We start from the raw sequence: 20,511 nt of genomic DNA, 5'->3' as shown, positions 1-20,511 counted from the left end.
ACCCTGTTTTGTGGCTGGGAATAATAAGGTTCAATGAGACTGTCACTTTTCCTAAATCAGGACATAGTCTTAAGCACACCGCAGTGCAGCCTACAGAATCAGAGGCTTAGAACAGCCTCCCTCGGTGCAGCTCTCGAGCTGCTTCTGCTCTTTGCAGAGAGTTTTGGTGATTAATGATTAGGCCAAGGGACGCAAACAAAAATGCTGCACGTCAGTCAGGGAGATAAGTCCCTTTGTGGAATGTCAAGACGGTGAGCAGGGGCAGGCGAGGGATGACTGTCCCCTCCGCAAGGTGAGCGTCGCTTCTTTGACCTGCTTCCCTTTCCATTCCAGTCCAAAATCCATGCGGCACGCAGCCTGAGTGAGATCGCCATCGACCTGACCGAGACGGGGACGCTGAAGACTTCGAAGCTGGCCAACATGGGCAGCAAGGGGAAGATCATCAGCGGCAGCAGCGGCAGCTTGCTGTCCTCAGGTAGGCAGAGGCCAGCTGGAGGGATGCCCCCCTGAGCATGGCTGGGACCCCAGAGGAGACCCAGGAAGGTGGGGAGAGCTGCAGCAGGGGAGACTGCTGGACGAGCTGCTCCAAAGCTGGCTCTGCTTTCCAGACCAAGGTTGGGATCCAAATGCGAATCTGAGAAAACTGCTCCGAAGCATCAAATAATGGAAGGGGGAAAAAAAAATCAGTAGAACCACGCAGTGCAGGAAGGCCTGCTGGTCACACTTAAGTGTCTTCAGGTACCCCCCAGAGCCTTTCAGAATGCCAATGGCAAGCTGTCGGGAATGTCAGGTCCAAGGGTGGACAAGTGGAGTCCGCTCATGTACCCACTCGTGTGTTGTGAATTTCAGGATCTGGTGCCAGGAGACACTGCATTCTACTCCCAGGTGGGTTTCTCCGGCTTTTACAAATGCAGAATACTCTGTCCACCGTGTCACAGGGCGTGGTTTCTCCATTCAGGGCCTTTTGAAATTGCGAGTCAGAGATCTGGTTCCGCCGTCCGCTTCCGCCAGCTTTGGCCAAGTCATTTTGTCTTTTGATGTTGGGAGGGACAGAGGAGTTCCAAGGTCCTGGATCTGGCTGACTTAAAAAGGGGGGTGCCATTCACTGAAATGGCAGGAGGAGGAGTGGGTTTGAAGGAAGGAGGGAGGGAGGGAGGCAGCTGTGGTTTAGAAATGTTAGAAAAGTGCATTGTGGCCAGGCATGGTGGTTCACACCTGTAATCTGGGCACTATGGGAGGCCGACGCTGGAGAATCACTTGAGGCCAAGGAGTTTAAGACCAGCCTGGGCAACATAGTGAGACCCCATCTCTACCAAAAAAAAAAAAAGGTGTGGTGGCACATCACCCATAGTTCCAGCTGCTTGGGAAGCTAAGTAGGGAGGAGCGCTGAGCCCTGGAGGTTGAGGCTGCAGTGAGCAATGCACTGCACTCCAGCCTGGGTGACGGAGTGAGAGCCTGTCTCAAAAAACAAAACAAAAAGAAAAGTGCAACATGAGAAAAAACCTGATTGATGTAGGAACCGTGCAGCTGTCTCTGAGCCATGCGAAGAAGGCAAGAAGCCTTCCCTGGTAATTTATATTACTATATATAGTGGCTGTAAACAATAACAAAAAGGAAAAGACAGGAGAGGGAGAGGAGCTAAAAATTGTCTCATTAGCTTCTGGGCTGGTGTGATCCAATCATAGCCAGGAAAAAGTTTAAAGGACCAGAGAGAGGACAGACATCCTTCCTGGACTGAGAGGCGAGGTTACTGTTCTGGTGAGTGGAGCATTAAGTTCAGGGCCCCTCCTTGGACAGGCTGAGGCCCTGAGGGGACCTTAGCAGTGTGTTCACACAGTCATGTGTTTTCATAAAATCTGTGAACATAATACATTTTGTATTATTTTTCTTAAATAGAACCGATAAAGGCCGGTGCGGTGGCTCACGCCTGTAATCTCAGCACTTTGGGAGGCCGAGGCAGGTGGATCACCTGAGGTCAGGAGTTAGAGACCTATCTGGCCAACATAGTGAAACCTCATCTCTACTAAAAATACAAAAATTATCTGAGTGCAGTGGTGCGCACCTGTAATTCCACTACTCAGGAGGCTGAGGCAGGAGAAACACTTGAACCCAGGAGGCAGAGGTTGCAGTGAGCAGAGATTGTGCCACTGCACTCTAGCCTGGGCGACAGAGCAAGACTCTGCCTCAAAAAAAAAAAAAAAAAAAAAAACCATTAAAATTATATAAGCTTCAAGCCCCATAAACCTAGATCTGCCTCTGCCACATCACCTGGGGTTCACTGTCAGCCCCTCCCTGCCTTAGGTTCTTCGAAAATGTGACATCCAAAAAAGTGGGCTTAACGCTCATTCTTTCTGAGGCTTGGGAGTTTGCCATGAAGACTGCAGAGAATGTTGTCCTCAGGGATCAAAGAGAATGAAATTCAAAGCCCAAGACCCCTACCTCGAATTACAGCCGCTCCCAGTCTCCTGCTGAATGACCCAGAGCAGAGTCAGAGCCAACACCTTGTTTGTGTTTTAAACACAACCTACAGTCGTTTTTTCCTAACCCCGGGAAAACCCAGTGTCAGATTAGAGAGGCTGCATCTCTCAGCCCACCTTCCCCCTAGCACAGGGAATCCGGCTGACTTCAGCTTGGATTCTTGAAGCTCAGTGGTTCTCAAACTTCGGCGTGCATCGGAAACGCTTAGAGGGCTTGTGAAAACACCTCTGGAGCTCCTGATTCTGAGGGTCTGGCGAGAGCCTGAGAATTTACACCTGTAACAAGCTTCCAAGTGAGGCTGATGCTGCCGGTCTAGACACTTGAATTGGAGAGACTCTTGTTGCTGAGGAAGAGACAGGCTTGAAGTGGGTGTGTTGTGCAGGATCATAGAACCCAAGTATGTCCAGTTTTAAGCCCGTGTCCTGGTCCATCTGCACCGGCCCCCTTGTATCTGGCAGACTCCAGGGGGCACCAAGGCAACAATTTACCTTAATAGCAGCTATAGATGAGGCTGTGAACAGGAGCCCCAAACCTCCTGAAATGAAATTGACGTCATGCACTCATCAGAAATGAAATCTGGCTGGGCGTGGTGGCTCACGCCTGTAATCCCAATACTTGGGGAGGCCAAGGCAGGTGGATCGCTTCAGGCCAGGAGTTTGAGACCAGCCTGGCCAACATGGTGAAAGCCCATCTCTACTAAAAATACAAAACTTAGCCAGCATGGTGGTGCACACCTGTAATCCCAGTTATTTTCGAGGCTGAGGCAGGAGAATCACTTGAACTCGGGAGGCAGAGGTTGCAGTGAGCTGAGATCATGCCACTGTACTCCAGCCTGGGCAACAGAGCGAGACTCTGCCTCAAACACACACACACAGAAAGAGAGAAATGAAATCCAAGCGTCTTTAAGACTCGAAAGCAGTACGTCTCTATGCCCACAGGCTGGACATTGCTAATCAACCTGGTGGGCTAGAAGAGAAATCCTAAGAAAATCTTCCTGCCTAATCCACCTGTACACCTAATAGATAAGCATGGGTATACCAAGCCATTGAAGTGATCTTCAAACGCTTCATCATTCAGCACTGGGGCCCCAGGCTAAGGTGATTAGAAGTTAGTAGCAGCAGCTGGGGCCACTTGCAGAGCGGCTCCCATTGTCAGCTTCAGTGCCCTCAGCCCTTTCTGCAGCTGCACAGCTGAGCAAGAAGAAACCCTGGCGAGAGGGTGAGAGAGCCCCATGACTCAAGCCGAGGGCAGGTCCCACTCTTACCAGCCCTGCAAGTTTGAGCCTGAAAAACATCCTTTAATGCCAGGGTGGAGGCTCCTTGGGGTGCCCCACACCCACCTCCTGTGACTTAGGAGAGCCAAGACAGTGGAGGAACACACCGCAAACGGGAAACATTCCATCAGGGAACAAAGGGAATTTCTAGCACCCCTAGATCTTGTTCTCCCTCCCACTAGGAAGGCTGACGGCAGCCCGTGTTTCCCTGCACCAGGAGGATAAAGCTTTCCCCGATGAAAGCATTGGCAGTGCCATCTGGAAGGGGCTGATTCACATCCCTTGCAATGGGGAAATCCAGTGTTGGCCTGAAGATCGAGGTGGCTGGCTCATCTCCACCTGCTTCTTCCTACCTTTCTGCCCTCTTGCCTAGAATGTGTTCCCACAAAGGGGACAAGCCCCACTGCTTGCAATTCCAGGACAGCTCTGATTGTTACCACTCTTCTTACGGCACTTGCCGGATTTTATTTTCTGATGTTCATTCAGAAAAGGTGATACATATAACCCAGTATCCAGTTTGGTCAACTGTTTTCTCTCTTTCACCTCCTCATTAGATAGTATCTAATAATTGTTCCTTAAAAGCATTTTGAGAAACTAGTCACCATTTCAGAATTTTCTTTTCTAGCACTTGCCCAGTACCCAACACCAAAAACTGTGTTTGATGCACAGTTAATGAAATTAAAATAAATTGTGAAGGATACTAGTAAGACTCCTGCATGTGCTGTGCTTTAGGAATCTTCAGCCCAGCACAGCGGCTCACACCTATTTGGGAGGCCGAGGCCGGCGGAGGTGGTGGGAGGGATGATGTGGGTATCACTTGAAGCCAGGAGTTCTAGACCAGCCTTGGCAACATGGCAAGACCCCATCTGTAACAAAAAAAAAAAAAATCTTTTTAATATGGCTGGACATGGTGGTGCGTACTTGTATTTCCCACTACTTGGGAGGCTGAGGCTGGAGGATCACGCGAGCCCAGGAGTTCAAGGCTGTAGTGAGCTATGATGGCATCACTATACTAAAGCCTAGGTGACAGAGTGAGACCCTGTCTCTAAAAAAAAAAAAAAAAGAAAAGAAAAAGAAAAAAGAGAGAAAGAATCTTCTAATCTTCTATGTTCCTAGAGTGTACAGTACCTTGGGCCTTGCTGGTACCTCCCATAGGATCTGCCTCCAGTATTTTTTCCCAAATTCTACTGTAAGCCTTTATCACACTAGTATGCGACCTTTAAAGTTTGTGTCGCGTCAGTCTCCTCCTGCAGTAGTGTCCATCCTTGTTATCTTTCATTCCTCCGACCCTCATCTGTACCCAAATCATAGTGTGTCTGAGCCATGTCACAACACTGCAAGAGTTCTGTGGTATAAACATTTCTGCTAGCTCCCAACTCTGCCAGGTACTATACACAGCATTTTAAGAAGTTACAGCCCCCGTCCCTGCAAAGAGTTTGTGTACTGCTTATTGATGAAAAAAAAAAAAAAGACATAAAATGTTGATAAACTGTTAGTAACTTTGAAGGTGGTTTGCCTATTTAAGGACACATAATTACCTTTAAAATTACTGAAGTCTAGTACTTGGTATCTGAGGCCTCAGATGCTAAAGAAATGAAGAATGTCATTGATACCTATTAAAGAAGCCAGGCCAGCCACAATGGCTCAGGCCTGTAATCCCAGCACTTTGGGAGGCCAAGGCGGGCAGGAGTTGGAGACTAGCCTGGCCAACATGGCGAAACCCCGTCTGTACCAAAAATATAAAAATTAGCCGGGTGTGTAATTACACACCCGTAATCCCAGACACTTGGGAGGCTGAGGCAGGAGAGTTGCTTGAGCCTAGGAGGCAGAGGTTACAGCGAGCTGAAATTCCACCACTGCATTCCAGCCTGGGAGACAGAGCAAGACTCTGTCTCAAAAATAAGTAAATAAATAAAAAATAAAGAAGCCAATATCCATATCTACCAATGTCCTGAGCCACGGATTAGCATTTCAAATAAAAAAGTCAACATAGTTGACTGTAGATTTTGCTTCATTTTTATTGTTTAAAGCCGAGATCCATCACCAGATTCTTGACAGTCCTGCTGATCACATTGCAGGTGACTCAACGGCGATGATTTCAACTTAAAGCAATTGATTAAGGCTTGAGATCGGGGCCCTGAATCCTGCAGTAGTGATAGGTGGAGCTGTCCCCTGTGAGACCCTTTAGACCTGTATTTAAGTGGAGACCCTTAGAGATGGTGAACCATCTGAGTCAGAGCTGTAAGCCTGTGATGGAAGAAAAGGAATGAAATCCCCGCCTCCTCCAGCACTGACTGGCATTCAGATGGGAGGAAGGTCGTGGAACTCACGTCCTGAATCCATTTGCGCAGGGGCTCAGTGCCTCTGTTATTGACCATTGGAGGGGAGTAGGCAGGGCGCATTGGATTCACTCTGCCCTGTGACAGTCCCGTGATTGCTTCCACATTTGTAGCTGCGTCTATTGCTTTTGCTCCTAGGTCTTCAGGTAACACATTTCCAGAAGGTTCAGGTACAGTTTGGGAGGACAACTATGAATTCAAACCATCTGGTTAAGACATGTTCAGGGTTTTTTTTTTTTTTTTTTTTTTTTTTTTAAAGAATCCAAAATCCATGTTGTAGGAACTTGAATGGGTTTATTCCTTCCTTCCCATCTTGTATTACTTGAAATTCCAGAAAATATGGGAGGGGAGAAAAAAAGGAATAACAACAAAAGCAGCAATAATTGGGTGTATCATTGTAGGTGAAGACACATGGCCCCTTCATAGCTTGTCTGAAAGTGGGAAAGAGCCTAAGATTTGTTCTAAGTGTTGTTTTGGGGATTTGCCATCAGAAAACAGCTCATTCATTCATTCAATTTTTTGAGACGGAGTCTCGCTCTGTTGCCCAGTCTGGAGTGCAGTGGCATGATCTCGGCTTGGTGCAACCTCTGCCTCCCAGGTTCTCTGCTATTCTCCTGCCTCAGCCTCCTGAGTAGCTGAGACTACAGGTGTGCACCACCACATTTGGCTAATTTTTGTATTTTTAGTAGAAATGTTCATGATGACCAGGATGGTCTTGAACTCCAGCTCAAGTGAGCTGCCTGCCTCGGCCTCCCAAAATGCTGGGATTATAGGCGTGAGCCACCACACCTGGCCCAGCCATCAGAGAACAGTTCCAGTTTCAGTGGGGGTTAGGAGAGTTAGTTTTTGTTCTCAGGCTTTTTAAAGAAAATAGCACAAACCGACTTAGGAAATACCCAGTGTGCTACAGGGACGTGTAGCTTGTTGCATTAACCACCCAAACGAAAAAATGGGACAACAACCTTTATTAAATGGGATGATGAGGCTGCTCTCGGCTTCTTGACTGGAAGTCTAGGGCCATAAATGACCCATTCTCTACAAAACTAAGGGATATGTTGTGTTTTCAAATAGGAATTTGGCTATGTGATTACTGAGATGTCCATTGAGTCATCTGCAGTGTGGTCAGCAAGATTGGGAAGAATCTGATGATGGATCTTGGGTTTAAAAACTAGAAAATGAACCAAAACCTGCAGTCTGTCATTGTACCCTGGCTCTGATACTTTCCGTTCCGGGAGAAAATAGGTTGTGTTAAACGTGGGCCCGGCATTGCCTGGGATCCGTCCACATTCAGTCCTCAGCTGTTGACACACTCCCATTCTCTGAATGCTAGCACTTCCTCCCATTGTTAAGGAAGTTTATTAATAACTAATGTAACAATGAGGGTGCCAGCTATCTGACATCTCTCCAAACAGAGAGGGGAGCCGATAGGCTCTGCCAACATCATGATGGCGGCTGTGTTCAGCTCAAAGTTCACTGCCTTGCGCTGGTATAAATCACACGACATTTTTCAGTTTTGTCTTCATCCCTTCTCTTTTGCCCTTCCTCCTTCTCCTCCCTATATCTCTCTTCCTGGCCTTTTAAAGTTCTCCGTTACCCATGGCCTGTGGCCTCTCCTTTTAGGTCTAACAATGGACAGGATTCCAGGGGCCTTAATTTTGGTCATAGCCTCTGCTCTGCCGCAGGGCGCAGCCAAAGTCAGACTGTGCCAGAGTTTGTTTATGCTGGACTGTGTGCCCGGGGAGAGCTGCGAAATCTCTTTCTGGGGAATGGATGGTTCTGGACGTGTTTGAGCAGGACTGGCCTGAGTCAAAATTGAGAGGGAGACAGAATCGTTATCCCTTTCTGCCCTTATTTTGGGGGAAATAAAAACAGTCATTTACACAGCTATATGTATGCCCTCAGGTGTTACTAATAAAGGAATATTTGCCCACTGAAGAGAACCAGGACCGAATGACAATGTGGAACCTAAATGAATGACTTTCCAATGATAAAATTTTTTTTTTTTGAGACAGGGTCTCGCTCTGTCGCCCTGAGTGCAGTGGCGCAATGCTAACTCACTCCAGCCTCAAACTCCTGGGCTTAAGGGATCCTCCTGCCTCAGCCTTCTGACTGGGTAGGACTGTGATGAAATTTAAATATTGAAAAAGAGATATCACTATCACTTCCCACAAGCATTTCTCTGTTCCCATTTGGGGCCAGCCCTCTGTTCCAGTACTCCTTTGCTGGGAGCACAGAACAAGGATGACTGAAATTCAGTTAATCTGCAAACATTGGTATTGCAGTAGCCTAACAAGCTTGGAGCCAGAAGATGGGACAGCTCCCTCATTTCACAGCCTAAGAAATGGAAACTGTAGGATTTACAAACCATAGTTTCAACTGGGTATTTTACTGGATGCTGCTAATTTTTGTAACTGAATGTTCAGTTTTGTTTTGTTTTTTTTTTCCCTCTCCTCTCTCTGTTAAATTACATTTGCACTCTTCACCAAGGTTCAGTGAGCCATGGAGTCTAGCCAGAAAGCAAAGCTCTTCCAGAGACTTCCAGCCACCATCAAAAGGCGCTTGCTTTTCAAAGAGCTTCAATTTCAGTGCTCTCTGAAATGAACTATTTTATTTCTGAAATTTCTAAGCCTGATGAAAAGTTCTCCAAGCATGCATTTTTTCATGTTAAAAATCACATTTAATTCTCTATAACGGTCCCCAGAGATGACACATTTATCGCGCAGTCTGCAAAGTGGCATTATTTCCCGTGGTCTCCTGGGACATATTTTATGTAAGGAATTCATCACTGAGGATTTGTCAAGGAAATAAGTATCTTTTTATCATAAAGAAGAATTCTAACCTCTTCCTCGTGTTTATTCCTGGGGTGTCTGCCAAAACTTTTCCTTACAGCTTCTACTGATCTGCTGGGAATATGCCTTCTTCATTTTTTTTTTTTTCTCTAAAGGTCTAAAGAGACGGATTGTCATTTCCCTTCTTTAGTTCTGGAACAACAGATTCCTTTCTTCTTTGGAGCACCGTTGGCTTCGAATTCTCCCCTCCTTCCAGAGAGGAAAGCACCCCTTCTCTGTCTTCTGAAATCAGTGGCTGGTCGTCAATATCTCCTCTGTGTCAAAAACAGATGAGCCACGCGTGGCTCCTGACAGCGTCCTCCGGGCAGAATGTATGCTCATATCCGGTGCTGAGTCGCCCGGGGTCTTCTGAACAATCGGAGCATTTCTGGCTCGCGGCTGAATGAGGCTGTCCTTCCATGTGTCCGCCAGCCGGGAGAAGAGCTGCTGTTTGTGCTGCTGGCATTCCCTCCACATCCGCCCCTCCACACCCAGCTGTCCCCAGCTGGAGTCTGGAGTTCCCCGGCTGGAAGCTGGGAAACTCACAGTGACACAGGCAGTGTCTCCAGGGTCTCAAACAATGTCCACAGCATTGGGAAATTCACTCCATAGATTTCCAAATACCCCCGAAAATGGCTTTCTGACTTGGCATGAGTCACTCCATCTCTCTCTCTGCTTGGATGGGAATTGTCTCTGTAGGGTCAGCTCTTTTTATCTTCCTCGTTGGCCAGATTATTAGTGACCTAGTTCAATAAAAATCCTTTGGATTAGGATTGAAATGTCGTAAGGTCGCCGAAAACAACAGGTTCTATTTTTAATCTAGTATCATTCAAGTAGATATTTTCCTCCCGATGACTGGGAGGAAAGATTTTTTGCTGGAGAACTGACCTGACACTGTGTTTTCTTGACAATATTTCAGAGACAGGCTTAACCTTCTCAGAGAGACAATAAAAAAACTCACCCAGCTGGGCGCAGTGGCTGACGCCTGTAATCCCAGCACTTTGGGAGTCAAGGCGGGCAGATCACTTGAGGTCAGCAGTTGGAGACCAGCCTGGCCAACATGGTGAAACCTCGTCTCTACTAAAAATAGAAAAATTAGTCAGGCGTGGTGGCATACTATAATCCCAGCTACTCGGTAGGCTGAGGCAGGAGAATCACTTGAACCCAGGAGGCGGAGGTTGCAATGAGCTGAGATCACACCACTGCACTCCAGCCTGGGTGATCCAAAGAGCCCCTGCCCTGCTTCCTGCTCTTAGGTTTTGATGCTTGCACTGTCATGCAAGGAGCCCCGGCTTGGGAGGCAATGTGACTGCCTTCTACACAGGTTTACTAGGGCAACCCAGCTGCGATCAAGACAGAAAGCTCCTACCCGTGTTGAGCTTTTATGCAAGAGGCAAAAGACAGAACAGCAGAATTAGACTCCCAGTTCAGCCTCCCTCTGACTCTGACCTTCTCTATGAAAATGGGAGACCGGGCGCGGTGATTCACGCCTGTAATCCCAGCACTTTGGGAGGCCGAGGCAGGTGGATCACGAGGTCAGGAGTTCAAGACCAGCCTGACCAATATGGTGAAACCCCATCTCTACTAAAAATAGAAAAATTAGCCAGGCATGGTGGCGTGCGCCTGTAGTCCCAGCTACTCAGGAGGCTGAGGCAGGAGAATCACTTGAACCCAGGAGGTGGAGGTTGCAGTGAGTCGAGATCATGCCACTGCACTCCAGCTTGGGTGACAGAGCAAGACTCCATCTCAAAAAAAAAAAAAAGAAAAGAAAAGAAAAAGAAAATGGGATAATGTCTCTGTGAGGATTCGGTGAAGTACAGTGGGTAGGAAGCTCCTGTTTAGGAGTTCTGTAAAAATTCATTTCCTTACCCTTCTCGTGAGCTTCCTGAATTGATGTGGCCATGGTGGGTGGTACGTCTGCAAGCATTCCACGTTTCCTTGCTTGTCCACTAAATAGACTTTCTCATCTACATTTTGGAGCTCTCCGAATTGGGATGCAGACTCCTAATAAAGGCTAGAAATAGTGGTGGGTTTCAGATGGGGCGTTGCTTTGTTGCCCGGGCTGGAGTGCAGTAGTGCAATCACAGCTCACAGTAGCTTCCACACCTCGGCTAGAGCAGTTCTCCCACCTCAGCCTCCAGAGTAGCTGAGACCACAGGCATGCACTACCCTGCCTTACTAATTGTTGTTTTAATTTTTGTAGACACAAGGTCTGGCTCTGTTGCCCAAGCTGGTCTCAAACTCCTGGCCTGAAGCAGTCATCCCATTTTGGCCTCCCAGAAGTGCTGGGACTCTAGGTGTGAGCCACCACCCCAGCCTCACTTTTTAATAGAAAGAGTAACTAGTATTCACGTAACACTTAATGTATTCTCACCTCTCTTCTAAACATCTTCTAAGCGTTTATCCCTTTTAATTCTCCCCACTTTTGAAGACGTGCTATTTCCATTCCCATTTTATAGGGGAGGAAACAGACTTCAAGAGATTGCACAACCTTCCCAAGTCCCCACAGCTGGTAAACGGCAGTGCTGGAACACACACCCAGGCCTGTTAACTCAAAACCACTGGTGTGGGCTTTTGCTTTAGAGGAGACTATGTACCAGTTTGTGTTTTCTAAAGAATATTCAGAATACTCATAAATCTGAGTGTTGTCTGAAACTTTACCGAAATATATATATATATATGTATGTATCTATATATATATGTATATATATGTAGATATTTGTGCATTACGCGTATCTTTTAAAAAACGTGTTGAGATCACCTCTGTTTTTCCTTTGACTCCTACACCAACTTCTTATGCTTGGACAGCCCTTTCCAGGTAGCACTTAGCTACTGTTTTTTCAATCAATAAAATTTGAAATCTCACCCTTCTACCTAGAATAAAGAGGTTCCATCCATCTTCTACTTCATTAATTCCAAAGACAGCTCAGATTAAACTCTGTTTAGCATTTGAGTTTACAAATATTTGCTTCGGTCTGTTGATAAGATGAAGCAGTAAATCCTTTAGGCCCTGGTTAATAATGAGACACACCCTTCTAGCCCGGGAGAGGCTGTAGCAGTAAATGAAATGAGAGCAGAGTTGGCAGAAGGCTAGAAGTTGGGAAGGTAGAGAAAAGGGGGAGGGAAGATTGCACTGTGTATAGGATTTCTGTTGTAAAAATTGCAAAAGTGACTGCTAGCAGCAAGAGGGAACTGTCTCACGCCTGTCCATGTGAAGAGACCACCAAACAAGCTTTGTGTGAGCAACAAGGCTGTTTATTTCACCTGGGTGCAAGCGGGCTGAGTCCGAAAAAGGAGTCAGCAAAGGGTGGTGGATTATCATTAGTTCTTATAGGTTTTGGGATCCGCGGTGGAGTTAAGAGCAATGTTTTGGGGCCAGGGGGTGGATCTCACAAAGTACATTCTCAAGGGTGGGGAGAATTATAAAGAACCTTTTTAAGGTGGAGGAGATTACAAAGTACATTGATGAGTTAGGGTGGGGCAGAAACAAATCACAGTGGTGGAATGTCATCAGTTAAGGCTATTTTCACTTCTGTGGGTCTTCAGTTGCTTCGGGCCATCTGGATGTGTACGTGCAGGTCACTGGGGATATGTTGGCTTAGCTTGGGCTCACAGGCCTGACAGGAACTCTGAGTAAGTTCTTTATTGAGTAATAGTGTCTTCAGTTTGAGGAATCTTAGAGATTGGTCAATTGGTCATTTTATAGACGGGGCCATGAGGTTAGTAACTCAAGGGCTTACACCATTTAATGGCAGATGTGTGATGAAAATCCAGTGTCTTTCCCACCAGTCACCCCCCTCTCCGTGATAGCAGATTTAGATCATTTAATTTTTTTTTAATAGAGAACAGGTCTCACTATGTTGGCCAAGCTGGTCTTGAACTCCTGGCGTCAAGCAGCCCTCCCACCTCAGCCTCCCAAAGTGCTGGGATTACAGTGGGATTACAGGTATGAGCCACTGCGCCCAGCCTATATCCTTTTTATTTATTTATTTATTTTGTTTTTTTGAAATGGAGTCTCGGTCTGTCACCCAGGCTGGAGTGCAGTGGTGCCATCTCAGCTCGCCGCAACCTCCACCTTCCAGGTTCAAGTGATTCTCCTCTCTCAGCCCCCCGAGTAGCTGGGATTATAGGCGCGTGCCACAACGCCCAGCTAATTATTGTACTTTTAAAGCATAGAGACAAGGTTTCGCCATGTTGACCAGGCTGCTGTGAAACTCCTGACCTCGTGATCCGCCCACCTTGGCCTCCCAAAGTGCTGGGATTACAGGCGTGAGCCACGGCGCCCAGCCCTTTTTTTTAAATTTCTAAGGGGCTAAACACAACCTCAGAGGGGTTTGCACTTGCAAAAGCGTGTATGTGTTCAAATAACTGGAAATGGATAAATCAGCATAAGCCTAGGTGCTGATTTGAAATTTGAATTTTAGGTTTTGTTTTGTTTTGTTTTGTTTTGTTTTGTTTGAGACGGAGTCTCGCTCTGTGGCCCAGGCTGGAGTGCAGTGACCGGATCTCAGCTCACTGCGAGCTCCGCCTCCCGGATTCACGCCATTCTCCTGCCTCAGCCTCCTGAGTAGCTGGGACTACAGGCGCCCGCCACCTCGCCCGGCTAGTTTTTTTGTATTTTTAGTAGAGATGGGGTTTCACCGTGGTAGCCAGGATGGTCTCGATCTCCTGACCTCGTGATCCGCCCGTCTCGGCCTCCCAAAGTGCTGGGATTACAGGCTTGAGCCACCGCGCCCGGCTGGTTTTGTTTTTGTAGAGATGGAGTCTCACCATGTTACCCAGGCTGGTCTCACACTCCTGACTTCAAGGGATGCTCCCTCCTTGGCTCCCAAAGTGCTGGGATTACGGGTGTGAGCCGCCGCGCCCAGCTTTTAGTTTTCGAGAGTCCCATTTCCCTGAGCCCTAAGCCTCTGCCCTGACTCAGTTTCTTCCTGGAGTCATTCTGTCACTTGAGGGCATCAAGGCGGGCAGCGAGAGTGAACCTCCGCCTCCTGATTTCTCCCTGTCTTGTAGCTTCTTTCTTTCTTCCCTTTTAAAACCACCCTGCTGGGTTGGGGGATGCCTAGTGGGCATTTGTGGAGGAGGTGGGAAAGCAGATCAACATCAGAGGGCATTTTGGACTCCCTCTCCTGATGCCCTTTGAGCTGCTTCCATGGAATGTTCCTGGTGTGTCCGTGTCACTGGGCACTCAGCCACCTCTTGCCTTAGTGGCCACGTTTGCCTAGTTGCAGGTAGCAGCCCACAGGCTCAGATCACACAAGCTCTGAGATCACACAAGCCATGAGAGCTCCGAGCCCTTGCCCCAGAACAGTGGATTTCCTTTAAAGACAAAAAAGGCAGTGGGAACCCTTTTCGTTACAATACGGCAGCCTGAATTCATGCAGCAGGTTCACAGGGGGCTGCTTTATTTTGAGGAACGTGGAGTACAATAGTATAAGAACAGCCACGGAACCACCTTGACCCCACCTCCATCCATAGCTGCCCCAAAGACATAGCTGCAAACCCAGGGACTCAGGAAACATCATTTGTGAACACTGGTTTTTTGTTTGTTTGTTTTTTTTGGTTTTTTTTTGTTTGTTTGTTTTTTTGAGACAGAATCTCGCTCTGTCGCCCAGGCTGTGGTGCAGTGGACCAATCTCAGCTCACTGCAACCTCCGCCTCCTGGGTTCAAGCAATTCTCTGCCTCAGCCTCCCGAGTGGCTGGGATTACAGGTGCCCACCACCATGCCTAATTTTGTTTTTGTATTTTTAGTAGAGACGGGGTTTAACCATCTTGATCAAGCTGGTCTCAATCTCCTGACCTCATGATCCACCTGCCTCCACCTCCCAAAGTGCTGGGATTACAAGCGTGAGCCACCGCGGCCGCGCCATAACACTGTGTATTTTTAAAAAGTGGATCTCATAGAAGTATAAAGTAGAACAGAAGTTTCTAGAGGCTGGGAAAGGTAGAGAGAGTAGGAGATGGGGGAGATTTGCTGAAGGACAGAAATTACAGCGAGGTAGGAGGAATGTGTTTGAGTGTCCTATAGCACTGTAGGATAATAGTTAACCACAGGGTATTGTATAGCTTCAAATAGCTAGAGGGAGGATATTGAGTATTTCCAACCCAAAAAATGATCAATGTTTGGATGATGGATATGCTAATTAACCTGAAATGTACCAAAACATCACTGTGTACCCCATAAATACATACAATTATTATGTGTCAATTAAAAATAATTTTTAAAGAAAACACTGCCTAGTTCTGTATTGCTCCTTTCTAAAGGTAAGCTTTGGACCTCAAGTGTTCCACTGAATTGGGTATGAAGCTCTTTTCTTTGACTGATACTTCATTGAGCAACAGTGAACAGGCAGTTGCAATGATTTCTGTCTTTCTAATTCTACCGGGCGCGGGGGGTGGTGTGTGCGCGCGCACACACACACACACACACACGTTCGACCTGCCCTAGTTTGAGGGTTGACCTGTTACAGGCTCAGTACAAAGTGCTGCAGGTGTGTTATCTCATTCAGCCCTTTATGAATTAAGGAGGGCAGGTAACACCCAAGGCCACACATCCAGTAAGTGGTTTTGACTTTATCTAACCCAGATCTGTTTTACCCTTTATCCGCCATCCAGTTAATACTACAGTGGAAATCTGCATGTCCAGGGTAGGCTGGCTCAGTGACTTTGCAGGGACTTAACTTGGTACCCAGACACCATCTTCGCCCTGAAGTAACTCCCAGGTTAATGGCATGAAACGGAGCCAACCAGCATTAGCGGAGCCAACCAGCATTAGCGGAGCCAACCAGCATTAGCGGATACAGAGAGGGGCTCTTGAGCCATCGAGTCTGCCAACACTTTCTTGCCTGTTTTCTGTGGCTTGGTATCTAGGCTAATTATTGTAAATGATGATAATTTGGGTAGCATTAATGAGCCCTGGAACTCAGGGCCATATCTTAACTAATCCCATAACTAGCAACATGATCATCTAAAAATGGTGTGCTTTACCTCCCTTGAGTTTCATATTGTTGTGATTTGTGCCATTCTTGAACACAGTTAATTCTTAGATTGGACTTAATAAATCATTATTTCCTTTTGAGAGGTTAGGCAGGGGTGACAGGGAAAACAACGAATTTTTCACTTGAGCTAGAAATCCTTTAATCTTCTTGGACTCAAGTTTCTCTAGGCCTGTTTTTTAAATCTAAAGTCTGCCTTCCTTCCAGTATTGTTTTACATTCTTATTAATTCTTTCAATGATGAAACAGAGAGTACTTCAGTAAATGTTCCTGAGTCTTCAAATGTGATTGGCGACTATTACTAACAGAACCAGATTAAGAGTCACAATGATTTAGCCATGTAACCTTGGAGGGACATACACTGGAGATCATTTAGGATTGGTAAGCACAGGGTGATTGGCTTATGGAGGGAGCAAACCTAAACCATTTCCAAAAGGGGAACCTACAATAATGTCCAGCGATGTGCTGTATGAATGTGACACTCTATGGATTTAGTATTTGAGAACCATGAGGTCATGGATGAAGCTTTCTTGTGTCCAGTTGCATTCGGAGACCTGCAACTGAAGTATGTCAAAATCCAGGGAAGAGCTACAAACAATTCAGAGCGTGGAAGGTAGGTTCCATAATGGAACAACTTACAGGTGTTAGATTTTTGTTATGAAGAGGAGATACAACTGAATTACAGCATCCAAGTATATGACTGTGAACATTTATTTGGTTGCTCATTCAAGCTAATATTTGTTAGCTGCTTTGGAGGCATAAAGATAGTATGTTTCTGCGGTGACAGATATATTCTCTATTTCAAGCTCGAACTGAGTAAGCAAGGGAAAGAACAAAACCCATGTCAGAGTCAGAATGTTCTTAGACATTGAGAGTTCTTGATGATTGGGGTTGTAAGAGCCTGTACGTATGGAAATTGATGAAATACAGGGTTTTCTACTCAGAGATGTTAAATAGAAGAATAGTATATTTATGGGGACAATTTAAGTGAAGCAGAGCTGTTTGATGTCACGGGACAAAAGTTCTTTCTAGCCTTATGATGCTGCAATGCCTTTTCTACCATTGGAAGAAACAGAACTGTTGATTCTGGGAATTCTGATTGGATTATTCTCTCATCCGTTTATAAAATTATCCAAAAATTCAATTGTTTCCTATGGAAATACAATTTCTTCTCCTTCCTACCAAAAGTCCTACCAAGGTTTTACTGGGATTGCATTGATTCTGTTGTTTAATTCATGGAGAATGGACGTCTTTGCAACATCAAGCTTCTAATCCTTGACCACAGTGTATCTCTCTCTTTATTTAGGTCTTTAATTTTTCTCAGCAGAGTGGGATAGTTTTTGCAGTAGAGATCTTGCTCATCTTTAATTAGATTAATCTCCCTAGGTATTTGAAGTTCTTTGATGCAGTTGTCAGTGGCATGGTGTGAGCCCCTTGAATGCACACCGACTAACACCTGTCCATTTCTAACACTTCTGCTCACGATGGGCTTGCAAAGAAAAGTTATAATCAGCTTTTCCCTTTGTAGAGAGTCAATGTTCCTTTTCTAACCCATCAAGGTAGAAAAAGCATAATAGCTTCACTGCAGGAAACTTATTTCAGAATCCAAACACTGGCAGCCCAGAAATTACTCCTTTGGTCTAACCTAAATTCCTCCAGTTGGCATTTCAGCTTATTTTCCTTTTGTTTGGTTTGAAGTTTGCCTTCCACAAAGGCTTCCTATCTAGCACTCTGCTATTTGAATCATCATGTTTTAACCAGGAAAAGCATGTTAAAATATGTATCACTTTTATTAGGAGAATTTGCTCAATACAAAACATGAAGTTAAAAAATACAATAACATTCTAGTTTTATTTTTTAAATATATGTGCTTAGGAAAAGAGGCCAAAAGAAAATGCACAGCAATGGTTATTTCTGGGTGATTAGTTAACGGACTATTTTTTACATGTGTCTACATTTTCAGGGTTTTTATGATAAACACGCATTATGTTTGCATTAAGCAAAAATAATAAGTATTTTTAAGTGAACAAAATAACATATTAAATATGTTTTAGGGCTGGGCACAGTGGCTCACACCTGGAATCCCAGCACTTTGGGAGGCCGAGGCAGGCAGATCTCTTGAGGTCAGGAGTTCGAGACCAGCCTGGCCAACGTGGCGAAACCCCATCTCTGCTAGCGTGGTGTGGTGGCAGGTGCCTGTAACCCCAGCTACTCGGGAGGCTGAGGCATGAGAATCGCTTGAAGCTGAGAGGCGGAGGTTGCAGTGAGCCGAGATCATGCCACTGTACTCTAGCCTGGGTGACAGTGAGACTGTATCAAAAAAAGAAAAAAAAACAAAGATAAATAACTCAATATGTATTAAAATTGCTGGCGTGAGCTTTTCTTTCCCCCTTTCTTGTGTAAAGTCTATTAGAATTTGCTAGTAAAATTAAAGCAGGTATGTGACATATCTTAAGATAATCGAGAAAGATAAACTTCTTTTTCAGGAGGGTCCATCTTCCTGCCATTTCTTCTGACTAGCTATAAATTCCATGCAGTGCTGGAATGTGCTTCTCACAGTTAAAGCGCTGAGCACCTGTTTTATTTCACACTCCCTTGGTTCCTGGGGTAAATCCCATCTCCACAGCGTGGGCTCCAGTTAAATTCATTAGTGGTCCAGATGTGTGTCCCCTGTCAGCTGGCCAAGTAACCCCACTGTTTATTGACAGGTTCTCAGGAATCAGATAGCTCGCAGTCGGCCAAGAAGGACATGCTGGCTGCCTTGAAGTCCAGGCAGGAAGCTCTGGAGGAAACCCTGCGTCAGAGGCTGGAGGAACTGAAGAAGCTGTGTCTCCGAGAAGCTGTAAGCCTTTCCTAGCTCATCCCATTGAGATTGGTGTTGTCTTGTGATGTCATTGATCTTTCTGATGTCATTTGATCTTTTTGATGTCATTTGACTGATGTCATTTGATCGTTTTGATGGAAGGCAAGGTTAGTGATAAAAAGAGAGCCTATCTGGGTGGCGAGCACTCTCCTGAAACACAAATGTTGGAAACATCCAAACCTCTCTCGTGTGCTTTATCAGAGAAAGAATTGGAGCAGAACCACATTAGTCCAAATCCATTGCAAATCTTACGAAAGCAGTTTGGCGTGGCTGGGGAATGCGCTATGTGGTACTGTTAATATTAGTGACTTTTTATAAAGAATATGCTTAAAGGGTTGGGGAAAATATGGGTTTTGGTGTCTGCCTTTAATTATTTGGAAAACCTAGTTTTGTTTTCAATAAAATAAAAAGTCCCTAAACCCATCAAAGAATTAGTTGACGAAGAACTATGACAACCAGTATGAATCCCAAATAAGACCCCATGGGAGTCCCAGTGACAAGTCCTAATGATGATCCCTCATACTTGCATGGTAGTTCATAAAGCATCTCCTCCCATGACAGTGCCTCATTGGTTATAAGGGCTGGCCACCATCTTCCCAAGATTTTGTGCCTGAGTTTATTGTTGTGGCTTTTGTTCTTAAGGGTATTTCAGACTTGTCTTTGGACATCCTATTGAGCAGCTGGTGGTCAACAAGGAAACCACGATCTCACTTGATATATCATCACCTTTAGACCCTGTGATCTGGTGTTTAACTTTTCATTTTAAAAAATGAAATCTTAGCCTAATGACATTTTTAAATTTTATGCAGGCTGGGCACAGTTACTCATTACTGTAATACTAGCACTTTGGGAGGCTGAGGCAAGAGGATCAGTGGAGACGAGAGAGTAGCCTGGGCAACATAGTGAGACCCTGTCTCTACAAAAAAATAGCCAGATAGCCAGAGGTGGTGGTGTGTGTCTGTAGTCCCAGCTACTCAGGAGAGTAAGGCAGGAGGATCACCTGCACCTGGAAGGTTGAGGCTGCAGTAAGCGATGATCATGCCATTGCACTCCAGATTGGATGACAGAGCAAGACCTTGTCTCAAAAAAAAAAAAAAAAAAAGCAAAGCAAAGCAATGCTTTCTCGACCCTATGTATGTGCTAGTCTCACAGAAGTTGCTGCAAGCTGCTGTCTATATTTATTTAAATATCCATTTCCACCTTCTTCTGTTTATTTCATGACTGTTAGAAGTGTTTGAAGGCTTCATGTTTTAATGCAACACACTTGACTGTGTGTGTGTGTGTGTGTGCGCGCGCGTGTGTGTGTGCATTGTGCACATGGGCACAATGGGGTGGGAGCTCTCCAAGGCGGGAGTGACTATGCACCACCTAACCTTACAAAGAGCTTTGCTGGTAAACAGTTGAGAATGGGAAGTCAAAAGAGGTTCCCAAAGTAAGTCAAAGAGACGTATACCCCTCCCCCAAACACTAAGGCCTTGCAGCAGGAAGATTGAAACAAGGGGCTGTAGAGTGAGATCACATTACATTTCAACTTGGCCTAATTATGGTCTGGATTGATTTAGACTGGAGCCTGCTCAAAGCAGAACCACATTAGTCCAAATCCATTGCAAATCTTAGGAAAGCAGTGGGCCTGGCTGGAGAATGTGCTATGTGATACTGTTAATATTAGCAACGTTTTTAGAAAGAAGATGCTTGAAGGATTGGGAAAAAAGGAGTTTTGATGTCTGCCTTTAA

At 45.7% G+C, this 20,511-nt stretch overlaps 1 protein-coding gene across 27 annotated transcripts in view; it reads left to right on the top strand.

The window, feature by feature from the left end:
- FRMD4A (FERM domain containing 4A) overlaps window positions 1-20,511 on the top strand; it is a 693,055-nt gene that overhangs the window by 642,658 nt on the left and 29,886 nt on the right. For 17 of the 27 annotated variants that reach the window (XM_074001073.1, XM_065520301.1, XM_074001075.1 and 14 more), the window contains 2 exons: window positions 334-475; window positions 18,623-18,756. In XM_074001073.1, the coding sequence (XP_073857174.1) occupies window positions 334-475; window positions 18,623-18,756 (276 nt within the window). Of the gene's footprint in view, window positions 1-333; window positions 476-849; window positions 886-18,622; window positions 18,757-20,511 lie in introns of all 27 variants that reach the window. The other 10 variants (XM_015455575.3, XM_015455577.3, XM_065520300.1 and 7 more) reach the window with 1 other exon arrangement.

The sequence above is a fragment of the Macaca fascicularis genome, chromosome 9 (assembly GCF_037993035.2).
Source record: "Macaca fascicularis isolate 582-1 chromosome 9, T2T-MFA8v1.1".
NCBI classification, from domain to species: domain Eukaryota; kingdom Metazoa; phylum Chordata; class Mammalia; order Primates; family Cercopithecidae; genus Macaca; species Macaca fascicularis.
Note: the sequence above shows the minus strand (reverse complement) of the source record. Positions and strands in the feature narration are given on the sequence as shown.